This window comes from Olea europaea, chromosome 16 (genome assembly GCF_002742605.1).
Source record: "Olea europaea var. sylvestris chromosome 16, O_europaea_v1, whole genome shotgun sequence".
Taxonomy (NCBI): Eukaryota; Viridiplantae; Streptophyta; class Magnoliopsida; order Lamiales; family Oleaceae; genus Olea; species Olea europaea.
The window spans coordinates 17,639,342-17,652,301 of record NC_036252.1 but is presented as its reverse complement, the minus strand read 5'-3'; the positions used below and the strand labels follow the sequence as shown (position 1 = coordinate 17,652,301).

Below are 12,960 nucleotides of genomic sequence, written 5' to 3'. Positions count from 1 at the left end.
TTGTTAAGTGTACACCTTTTGATAGTCCTCTAATGGGGGGGTGGGGCCCGTGATGTTTTGGCGTACACGAGAAGAATCGAAAAACCTTATTCAGCCCTAGTTTGGTTTTGATGAAATTTTTGGGGCGCTTGTTTCCTATTTTTGCAAAAATAAGTGAAAAATATAGTTATGGGCTTCAAATAAGAGATAAATTCAAATTTGGTGTTTTGATATGATGGATAACGATCATATTTTTTATTTTAATGGGAAAGAATGGAAAACAAACAGGGGCAAAAGTTGGTTGTGTCTGTTTGGTTTGGATAAAAATTAGATTTTTGGTAAATTTTAATGAAGGTTGATAGAATGTTTAATTAAAAAGTTATAAATCCTATGAAATATATGATTCAAAAGTGAATAAAAGTTGTGGGGTCAAACTGTGGCTTAATTTTAAGTAGGTTAGCATATGAAATATGTTTCCCTTCACCCCACACTGGGTACTATGTAATTTAATAATAATAAAAAAAAAGAAAAGAAAACCCTGTTAGTGGACTAATATTAATTATCTCGTCCTACAGAGAAAGGAAATAAGTTGACAAAGAAACTAATATATGCACGAATACAAATAACACTAATTCGAATCTGTTTCAGAGACTAGGTGCACTTCCACCATCTAAGCCAGGTCTGGTTGCTGGAACTTGTCCCTCTTCAACAATCCTCAATTTGCTCTTTCCTTCAAATTCCTTAGCAGTGTCATATGATGCATGCAGTCCAAAGAAGAAATAGTAAACCAGTAAGAAACCACTCCATATGGCGAACCTTATGAATGAATCCTTGTCAATGGACCCAAGAAGGAAGATGTTAATGGCAATTGATAATGATGGCAACCAAGGAACCAATGGAATGCCCCACAACTTCGGTTTACGAGCTTGTGGGACGAAAATCGAAAGTCCGAGTGTGGATAAAAACCAAATAGGGGCAATTATGCAATAGGCAATCCAACCACTTTCACTAATTCCCCAATAAGCAGCAATAGCAATTGATGATCCTATGATAAGAAGAAGGAACACAATTAGTTTGTTCCGGTTTTCGGTTGTTGTCTCACCACTGACATAGTACCGGCGAACGAGAAGAGCCACAGCCACTAGCATAAAAATGATGAGTGTTGAGATTGAGAGAAGGTTGGCTAAAATGCCAAGGTCTGTGAAGAGGGCAATGACTGCAGTAGCAGCTAGCATAACAATGGTGGCATTGATTGGTGTTCCTGTTTTCATATGTACTTTCGCGAACCATGGAGGCATCATATGAGTACGAGCAATGTGTGTCAAGTAACGTGCTTGGCCTACTGCGCTGACGAGCAAAACGGATGTCATTCCCTTCAATGCACCTGCAGCCACAATGTACTGAGCCCATCCCAAGCCTACAGATTCAAACGCCCTAGAAAATGGTGCATCAAGATCAATTGTTTGGTACGGTTGCATTAGGCATAGAGTTACAGCCATTAAGCAGTAGATAGCTGTGGTGATCACCATTGATCCCACGAGGCCAATGGGAATGTCTTTGGCCGGATTTTTGGTTTCCTCTGCCATAGTTGAAACAGCATCGAAACCTACATAAGAAAAGAACAAGACTGCAGAAGCTTTGAAGATACCACGAGGACCAAATGGAACGAATGGAGTGTAATTCTTAGTGTCTGCTTTGATGAGCCCACAAATGATGATGAAGAGAATGACAAGCATATGGACTACTGAGGCAATGTAGTTGAGACGAGAAGAGCCTTTGGTGCTTAGAACTGCAATTGCACAAATGATTGCTAATACACCAACAGCTATGGGGTCAAGTTGGTTATATCCTTTGGCTAGTTGATGAACCGTGATGCGAAATTCATCTGACGTATGGTTGCAAAGACTTGCAAAGTAGGATGTCCACGTACGAGCCACTGCTGCACCACTAATGACGTACTCAAGAAGGATGTTTCCGGCAGCTATAAAGGCCACGAAGTCGCCTAGCTCCACCCTCAAGTAGGCAAATGAACCTCCTACAATATTGAGATAAAGACAAATATTTCAGATACATTCTCTAACTGCATTGCACCGGAAACCCAATTATCTTGAACTCAAAGTCAAATGACGAAAGAGAGTCCTAAATGTACAAGAATAACGCTACTTGTACATAAACAGTTACATAACGGGTTTACATAAAGATGAAGTGTCAAAAGAAGAGGGTAATTATTATTATTATTATTATTTTTTTTTATAAAGAAATTCTAACTCAATTATATTTCACCACATGTATATGTAAACCATTATATAAACCTATTATATACATATAGCACCAAAAATGAATATCAACAACTTAATCATGTTTCTAATAAATTTGAAATCAGCTACAAGAATTAAGAAGGGTTTTTCATCTTACTTTTTCACTTTGCTTGTGACAATGAATGTGACCACAATGTACAATTTATAACATGATATTCTTGCTATGGGGTCGTTTTACATCTAACGAAGAAACACGAAAACTCTTTACTTACACTGTGCAACGAAATCATATTACATTGACGAAGTGAATCCTTGGGGAATTACTCTTTTAATTAGAGGCATCTCTTCAAAATTCAATATTTGTCTTTGGAATAAATATAATGGTCGCATAGGTGCATTAGAATTACAAATATTTACCTGCTACAGGGATCTCCACAGCAAACTCGGTGTAGCAGAAGACTGAGAGCAAGGCCGATAGCCCTGAGATTGCGTAAGAGATAACCACCGCAGGACCAGCGTCCACACGCGCCTCTTGGCCGGTAAGTACGAATATTCCTGCACCAATGACGGCACCCATACCAAACCAGATCAAGTCCCACCACGAAAGCGTCCTCTTCATCTCATTTTCACTCCGCGACTTAACTTCTAGCTCTGCCTCGACACTGGACCGCGTAAGAACCCGATCCACCAGTCTTGCAGGAGTCTCCTTCAACGCATTTACGTAATTTCCCCAGCTCTGGAACGACTCCTCTGGGAGAAAATCGCTATACCTCAAACCCATTTTGCCTATGTACGCACTTCTGCAAAAATTATAGAATTTGAACTGAATCAGAACTTGACACAAAAAGTTATCAAAATTCTGTAATTCTATCTGATCGACAGTGCATAAACCGGAACCGTCATGAACAGTAGGTACCTCAGATATATCTATACGTGTAAAGATTTGAATATGAGAAAATCATATTATATTATATTATATTATATTATATTATATTATATTATAAATACACACTGGACGAATCTCCAATCATGTCACACCCATATAAAAATCGTAAAACCAACCTATAACTGAAAAATCATCAAATGGAAACGCATATAATGTGAACACGTGCCGTTTTACAATAATATGGAATTAGTTATAAATCAGTAACAGAATTAAAAAAAATAAAAAATCAATCAATCAATCCGGGGGTAGGCTTATTATTGAAATCAAGAAGAGAAACATACATTTCTGAATATAGAAGATGCACAGAGATAGGATCAGAGGAAGCAGTTCGCCGGAGGGAGTAAATATCGGCGGTGAATCAGTGAGTTGAGAGGTTATAATTATAGAAATGTGAGGCGAGCTATTGTGTGTGAATTGGAGAATCAAGTTAACTACTTTGCTCCAGCTGGATCTTGTATTCTGCATTCTCATTTGCCGCCGAATCTAATCAATAAGTATTTATTAATCTTATATCTTTCAATTCCAAATGATTTAGGGTCCGACTTTTGAAAAGTCAATAATAAAAAAAATGGCTTTTGAGATAAATAAAAAGTACTTCTTTTAGTAAAAAGCATTTTAACTTTTTTTTTTAATTAGAAGAATTTTAAGAGAAAGTTGATCTGATGCGACGTTCTCTAAAAGTATTTTCTTAGCCATTGTTTGGTGCCAATTATTTCAAGAAAAATAGTTTTGAATAGCAATTTTAGGAGAACGTGTGGTTGAAAAGTAAGAATTTTTTTTGAATTTATTTGTAAAATATTTTAATGTGCGAATGTGTTGTTGAAAATGATCTGTAACAATACCAAATATGGGCTGAATAGAATGTTCTTTTAAAAATTAGTTTCTGAACAAAAAATAAAGTAACTTTCTCCAAAAACTTTTCTACAAATAGAAGCAAAATTCATATCAAACAGTTAAGTAAAGAAAAGTGGGAGAATTGGGGGATTGAGTTGGAGTCCCTATTTTTGCTCAAAATCATGTGATTGGTCAATATTGACTTTTCCATTACTGTTAGGAGTTAACGGCTGAGATTCGATCCGAACTTATTAGAGCCTGATCTACTGGACCGTGGGGGCCACTTGAGCTATTATAAGTGGAAGAATTTGTTAATAATTGGTAAATCATGTATTAATTACTAATTATTTTGTAAATACATTTCTTTGTAAACGTTATAAAATTCATGGTATTTTTTCAAGGATAAAGGAAAATGTTTAAGTTTTCTACCCAGTATGATGTGCATATCATTATCATTAAGGTAAATATATATTAAACAATCTTTGATGGCTCTATGATCCTTGTTCGGGGAATTTGATGGTATTGACTTGCTTACTTTGCTACTATTTGAAGAACCATCACATACTTTCTAGAGTTTCCATAGCTAATGACATTAACACCAAAGAAGATTCTGGAATGGTTGCTAAATAATTTGCCCCTATCGTCGTTGATAGATTCATCTAGAATTTTTCATCGGCTTTGCTTGTGTATGTATATGTGTAATGGCTGTATGAGTCTGTGAACGTGAATGAGTGATGAGTAAAAGTGTGCAGAGAAGAGAGAGAGAGAAATTAAATAGCGAGGTGCTTGTTCGAGTGAAATTTAGTGTGGTGTGGTAAGGTTTGTTGTAATAAAATCAATTATACAAGTTTGTTATTAATAAAAGAGACTTTCTTTTATGTTTCAAAGTTCAAACTTAACAAATTGGTATCATAGTTCCACACTATTTTCCCAAGTTCTCACAATTGAATTTATTGTGTTGAACATTTTTTATTGTCTACAATATTATTTGTTGATTTATTAAAAAAATAATATTCCATTTATTAGATAAGTCACCAAAAAATTGAAATCGAAAAGACGATATTTTTGAATAATAATTTTAAGTTATTTGGGAGGTATTTTTATGTGAAAATGCATTTTTGAATAGTGAATTGATGGAAAATGTATGGTTGAAAAATAAGAAATTTTTTTTGATTTACGTGTAATATTATTTTAATAAAAAATGTATGATTGAAAATAAGAGAGAGAAAAATACATTTTAAAAAAAAAAGGTACCAAACAGGTGTTAAGCAAATATTGGCCATATCTTATTATAGTCAAAAGTTTGTTGGGTTAGTTTTCCGATTTGGTGGGCGTTGATTACGGCGCCCCGTTGGAAATTAACAAGCAACACACAAACTTTGACCATTCGATTGAATTTGACCTAATGGATAAAGCAAAAGAAGATGGTGGGTTGTGTGAAAAGAAGTAAAGAACTACATACGTCACAAAAGCGATGAGTTTGATTGTTTAGCATTGATGAAGAATAAGAGGAAGCGGAGAAAATAAAGTGTGGAGGAGAAGCAGTCGAGCTCATTCTCCATGTTTTTTGTGGGATTAAAATTAGAGTTTTAGTAAATTTCGAATAAAAATTAATAAAATGTTAGGTTGAAAAATTGTGGATTTCATGAATTATGTGATTAAAATTAATTGATTATTTTGACTTAGATTAAAATTAATTGTTGATTTTGATTTAGATTCCAAACAGGGCTCTAATAACAATTGTACTGTATTTGGTTCAAATTTTTTGAGACCCAATATTTCATCAATTTTTATTAAAATTTACTAAAAATTGGATTTTTAGCTACACCAAATAGGACTTTTTAAAGACGTGTTAACACACAATTGAAAAGATTGATATTTTCGTTTTAACTTTTCACTATATGTAAGAATACCTCAAGAATCATATATTTCGTGAATTCGTCCAATATTAACACAATTCATAAAGGATTAGCTTTAGATCCCGTATGATCATATAAGTAATTAATTTTCTTTATCTTTTCAGGTATGGTGATTATATATCATAAAACGAACAAAGGAAATGAGAGGAGGATACAAGACCAATTGCTAAGCAGAGCGTCGTCATATGATCTTAAGTCTATTTTATGCACACTTTGAGGACAATGTATATTTTAAATTTGTGGGTTTAATATCTTCGTTATTTGTTTGTGTGATTTACCATAAAATAAAAAAAATAAAAATACTTTATTGCTTTATGTGTGCTATTTTATCATGTGCATTATATTGAGCACAATAGTGGTTAAAAGTAATATATTTTTGATTGATTATAGTATTAGAAAATGTTGAATAAAGTTAGGTTGTCGAAACAAAAATCAAATTATGTAACACAACCACCTATTGGAAGGATTAGTTTTGAGAGCTATTTAGATAGATGTTGATTTCATGCTTATTGAAAATTTTTGTGGACTGTTTTTTACTAATTGGTGGAACCTAGGTAGTAACCATATACAAGAGGTTTGATCTCGATTACTTGTCCTAGTGAAAAAAAGTAGCCTATTTGTGGCATGTAGGAAAAAAAAAATTATCTACACTGTAACGTGAAGTTGGTCTTGATTAATTATACCTTTATTTATCACCAATAATTAAAGAGATGATCTAGTGGGAAGAAGACTGTCGCAGAGTACATTGAAAAGTACCTTCAAAAATAAAATAAACGATCCAAAAATAGAAGTGATAGTGAAAAGAAAATCACATAAAATTTTGTTGTGACAATGACAAAACAACTGTAAGCACTTTTCCTATCTGACTAAGCCTTGAATACTTAATTCAAGATTTAGATTTTTAGTGAGATTATTAGCTTAATAGAAGCTTGGAGCAGGGACGGATTCAGGATTGGATCCACGACCGGGCTACAAAATTTCAAACCGGGCTACTACGTGGAAAAAAAATTTTACACATAAAAAACTGATTTTTTACCCAAAAAAAATAAAAAATACCTTAAAAAAAAAAACCAGCCCAGCCCCCCTCTATATCCGTCTCTGGCTTGGAGGTTGAGACATTCAAACTTACGAAAAATCATCATATATCGAGGTAGTCAATTTCACTAATAAAATCCATTCAAATTTGAGTAGGAAAGGAATGAGCGGGGTGAAATCAACCTTAGAATAAACACTCCAAGTGAGAACTCGAAAAACAAAATTCAATGTGTGTATCCACTAAAGAAAATGAACATATTTGACTATTAAGGATAAAAAAAAAACCAACTTGAAGAATCATGATGCATTGATTGACTATGCACATAGACATCGATCGAGCATTGAATAAGATTTGGTAAAAAATAGTTCCGATAATATTACTTATGAACCTTTTATGAATTATCAAAAATTTTAATATTTGATGTGGATTTTGACAAAGTTATCTAAAGCATCGATATTTATTTTTGTTTACTTGTACATTTAGTGGATAATCTTTTACGGGATGAACACAAGTTAAAGTTTCGGGGTGTGATAAGTATATTTTATACACTTAGTCGAGCTTCTACTCTTGATTGTTTATTACTAATTGAGCTTGCATCTATCTAATTTAGGTTAAATTATGTTAATTGGAAAAAAAAGGAAAAAAAAAAACATAATTTGAATGTATTTGAATGCAATTGTTGTGAAAAAGACATTTTGGAGCATAAATTAGAGTTGGATCGTAGCTATCGAAGATCATATATGGATCAATTACGGATGATAAGGATTAAATTACAAAGATTTAAAGATGAAGGATCAAAGATGAAATTAGGAAGGGACTCGAGTTGAAGAAAGGGGAAGCCGTGGATCGCAATTGTAGCAATTGTAGCGCTTGCAGCTAAAATATATGGCTTCGTAGGTCCCTATGTTGTATGATCGTCTTGTATAATCTCGGCCAAAAGATTTTTGTTTCCTTATTTTTTTTCAATATCTTTTTTGGAAATGGTTTAGGACATGATTTTTAACATTATTCTTGGTCTATAAATATAACAACTCTTCATCTACAATTAAAAATGGAAAGCTTAGGGGCTCTTGTACATAAAAAGTACATGTTCCATTAGATTCAAAGAGAGCCATTGATAGAAAATCCATATTCTTTGTTTTGAATAAGCTTTTAATACAAAACACATTCATACATAACTTTCATACTTCTTTGATTGGATTTGAAAAAGAAAAAGAAGAATAGGATAGCCAAGAAGATAATTCAAGAATCATTGAAGGAATTCATGATTCGAGAGTATTTTTCATCTCTCTTCCAAGTCTTTAAATCAGGTGAATTCATGGCGAAACCAGAATATTTTATTTGAGTGGGCAAAAATTCTATGACAAAATTATATAGCAAATATAATTATAAATAATAAAATTGTTCTCCTAATCTACAAGTCCACATGTTAACCAAAGTCTGGATTGCACTTGCAAGGGGACGGTGGTGCTAGAAAATAAGTCCTTCTAATGAAAAACTAGAGATGTGGCTACTAATTTATAAGGTTGCCTAAATGTTTTGGGTTAAATGTTAGCAAACAGTTTAAAAATCCTTTTCAGTTGGGGAGGAAGAGGAAAGAAAAATAGTATATAGTGTTGGGGATTTTACACCGATTTTGTGCATTATATTCACAAAAAATATACGGTTTATGTTCATGAAATCGAAACGTAATTTCGACTTACTGAAATGAATTTGAAAAGCAAAACAATAATGGTTACTGAATCTGAATGCATGGATATAGATTCATCCATTTCGATTCTTGAACGAAAGTAAGTTGTTCTTTAAATCGAACCTTGCACCATGAACATATAAATAATGTTAAACGTTTTTTGAAATGAAAGTATAATTAAAGGAAATCAGAAAATGAGGAAAGAAAATGCAAGTGATGGATTGGCCGAAGCAAGTATTTGACACTCTTTTCTTAATATGAATTTGCCCCGTATTGGTGCTATTTTTCGGTAATTATCTTCCAAGATACAACAACTACGTCAAGTCATAAGAGCACTCCAAATGACTTCGAATAACGAACTCGAACGGAATTCTCTCTCTATCATAGACATAACTTGGATGCAAAATATAATCATTTCCACAAAGTATTTTATGCAACATGACATGAAAAAAATAATATGGAATTTCAAAATGAATGTCCAAGGAGTCCTATATATAGAAGTTGAAAGGATGTGGGTGAAAGGACACACCCCAAATTCAACATTTTTCATGAAAAGTTGCAACACTTCATTTCAAATCTGTACCCTTACGAAAAATTACAACACTTAATTCTTCCAAATTTGGACCGCATTTTCTCATTCACCTGGATTGATTTAAAGGTTTCAAATATACCACGACGATCTACTCGATGAGCAAAACAAGTTGGTCTATTTACTTTTGTAATTCAACCATCGAATCAAATCCGAATATTTGATCGAAGTTGACACGAAGTCACACCTTTTAATTTTGGTTTTAATACTTAAACCAACTTTTCAATTACTTTTGAACCAATTCCAACATTCTGTTTAGCGAATACGGGCTCCATCAAATATGATGATGAATTCAAGAAAATGCATAAAACATTGCCATATAATCTACTAGCTTGTTTGAAAATAATTCCTTGTTATACACACGCGCACACATAGAGAGCAAGAAGAAGAAGAAGAAGAAGAAGAAGAAGAAGAAGAAGAAGTCGAAATTGTGCATTCTAGCTTGAAAATGGTGAAATAATATATACAAAAAACACCAAGTTATATTCTTACACTGACAATGCCGTGTTAATCAATAAGTAATAGAACTACAAAAACAATTCAGCATTATTCTCTGAGAGATTTTGAGACCTTTTGAGTCAGAATTTAATGCTAGTCTATTACCATATTATGCATCAAAGTTTGTATTGTACCTTCCTTAATCTTCTCTAGAGAAAGCCTTTCTTCTTTGTCTTCTTCAACCACTGAATCACAAGCACAAAAATAGTGGAAAAATTCCAAAAAGGGATACAAATAAATCAGTTGAAGAGCATAACGGATTGACTCATTGAACTCACCTTTCTGTCGATCGGAATCAAATTTGCAAGATATTTAAGAAAGAGAGAAGAAGGCGGATTACGTGGGTAGGTTCTAAGTTATTTGAAATTGGAACGGGGAGAAAATTTTAGCGTCCATCTCGTAGTGATTCTTTTTCCCTTTTTATTTTTTTTAATTTAAAAAAATAGAAATTTTAGGTGGGCCACTGACTATCCTTGCGCATATGTGCCTGCGCTTCTACGGTTGATGTTGTATTGTTGTAATTTGTGTGTTTGTATTTCTACGAAGCTGGACCAGTTGTATGGATGCTATGGCTATATTGAACTCTATGTTTTGAAATTTTGATAATAAATTCTAGGATAAATCCATATGTATAGAAGAGATTTTGACAGAAGTCTCATAGATCACTCACATGGAAGATGGGTCCCACGACGAACTCCATGAATTAAAAAATGACTAAAATGGGTTGACCCCACCCCATTGTGAGACCTATGTAAGATGTCTGTAAATGGTGGGTCTGTACACCCAGCAAGACCCTAAATTTTATAGTTTGACATAATGTTAGGTTGGTTTGAATTATAATTTGGAGTTTAATGTTTTTCAACTAATTGGCCACTAATTGAATTGATGTATGATTTATATTGATATTAGCAAAAAAAATAAAAAAAAAACAAAAAACAAAAAATGAAGAAATTTAGCAATCATTGTAATGTCCTATTGACGTTAGAGATAAATGTCTGTACTTTGCATGACCTAATAAAAATTGTGATTTAATGCATCTTCATAAGTTTGCATTCAGATGCAAATATTACTTGGTCATGTGTGAGAATATGTTTGATTCTATTTAAGAGATTATTAAACAAGATAGAAACATTAAGGGAAGACTACACAACTACAACATTATAAAAACACATTTCATAAATAATAAACTCATTGAAATATTTCAAAAATCAGGTGGTAAATATATTTATTAAATATTAAACTATAATATAATATACATTAATTATTTTCACTCCATGCCACTTCACTCACCCCATCCTATCACCCCACGACACCACCTTCCCTCCACCTCTCCATCGAAGATAACCATCGGCTCCGGCATTCACTCTGGCAATCGCTCAGACAATAGCTCGACGACTGGTTTGACAACCATTCCGACAAACTGCTCCGGCAACTATTCCGCCGATTGTTCCAGCTTCGGTGATAAAAAAATCTCCAAAAATTGTGATGGTCGTAGTGGTGCATTGTAGTTATCAGTTTTGCAATTGTGTCATCTGTGACCATACCTGTGTTATATGGGATGACTTATGTTATCTGAGAATCATGACCAACTTTGCCTTTCGATGTGACTAATTATGATCAAATTTGTATTCAATGTGACTGTCTGTGACCAGATCAATTTCAAGTTACAATTGATCACAATCAATAAAAAATTGGTCACAAATAGTCACAACCAAATCTCGAACAGAAAAAACTAGACCTCCAACCACCAAAACAAATATGTTCGAAAAAATAATGACCACCACCACTACTAAATTTTTTAACTCAAATTGATGACCATAAGTACTACGTTCACCTCAAATCCACAACAATCATCACTACCATAATCTCCACCAGCCCTTCAAAAAACAACAAGAAGCACCACCACACTTCTCTCGTGAAACATTGGTGAGAGAAGTGGTAGGTGGTCGGAATCCAAAGGGTGGGTGGGGAAGAAGTCATAGATCTGATTTTTGGGTAAGAGAATGCCGAACTAATTTTTGGGGGAAGAAATAGAATGTGTGGGTTAAAAATTGATAAAAGATCTAGGGTAAGTTGATATGGGGTTTGTGATCAAGTTTGTATTCAATGTGATTGTCTGTGACCAAATCAATCTCAAGTCACAACCGATCACAATCAACACAAAATAGGTCACAAACAGTCACAATCAGATCTCGAACAGAAAAAACCAGATCTCCAACCACCACAGCAAATCTGTTCGAAAAAATAATAACCACCACCAGTACTAACATTTTTAACTCAAATCCACAACAAAAATCATCACTACCATAACTTCCACCAACACCTTAAAAAAACACCAACTAATTGATTACTGAATATTTCTTAATAAAGATTTTCAAGATTCTTCTTCAGTTATTTCTCGAAAAGATGAGGAAGATTATGAGAGAGAAGCCGCAGACTGGTTGTTCTTCACCATATGGTCCCCACGTTCACGTTCACGTTCGATTTTCTTCTCCTCACAGACTGGTTGGTGACCCATGTGCTGCATTGGCACTTCCCCAAAATCTAATCTTATCAGCTTTCAAAGAAGAGATTTGTGCGAAACTTCGGCGAGAGAAGTGGTAGGTGGCCTGGATCTAAAGGATGGGCCTGGGGAAGAAGCCACCGATAAGATTTTTGGGTAAGAGAGTGCTGATCAATTTTTGGGGAAGAGAGAGAGAGTGTGTGTGTGGGTTAGAAAATGAATCGGGGTATGGGGTAAAAGAAGTGTTCAGGGGTGGTAGAGTGGGTGGGGGTGTAATTAATTAATTTAAAAATTCATATTTATCACTTGACTATTGAAATTAAATCTTTCACCCACTTGTTTTAGAAATGTAATCTTGAAAAGAAGGGATCTAGGTAATTTTCTTAAACATTAATCTTCAAGCCCAAGTAAATATTGTTGAATTAATAAATTAATATTTAGATGGAAGAATATACGGGGATTCAATCTATCTTATCTTATTTGCGAGTCATTCAATTAGAGTTAAATTAATTGAAAATTAGATTCGGCAGTCCACTTTATTACTTGAATATAATATCATCTCCTTGCAAGATATAAAAATTAAGGAAATATCCACACTTGACATGGGCATTTTGAAGTGAGAGTGTTTGGTGGGAATTAAAATTAGATTTTTTTAGTAGATTACATAATAGAAGTTTTTGAAATGTGTGGTTGAATAGTTGTGAAATC

General features: G+C 33.7%; 1 protein-coding gene across 1 annotated transcript; it reads right to left on the bottom strand.

Annotated features, from left to right (window-relative positions):
- Positions 1-504: 504 nt before the first annotated feature.
- Positions 505-3,647, bottom strand: LOC111412340 (cationic amino acid transporter 1-like). Its single transcript, XM_023043226.1, has 3 exons — positions 3,465-3,647; positions 2,655-3,037; positions 505-2,014 (listed from the first exon to the last, which is right to left on the bottom strand). The coding sequence occupies exons 2-3, from the start codon at positions 3,016-3,018 to the stop codon at positions 624-626; spliced, it is 1,755 nt and encodes a 584-aa protein (XP_022898994.1). The 5' UTR covers positions 3,019-3,037; positions 3,465-3,647; the 3' UTR covers positions 505-623.
- Between the last annotated feature and the right edge of the window lie 9,313 nt (positions 3,648-12,960).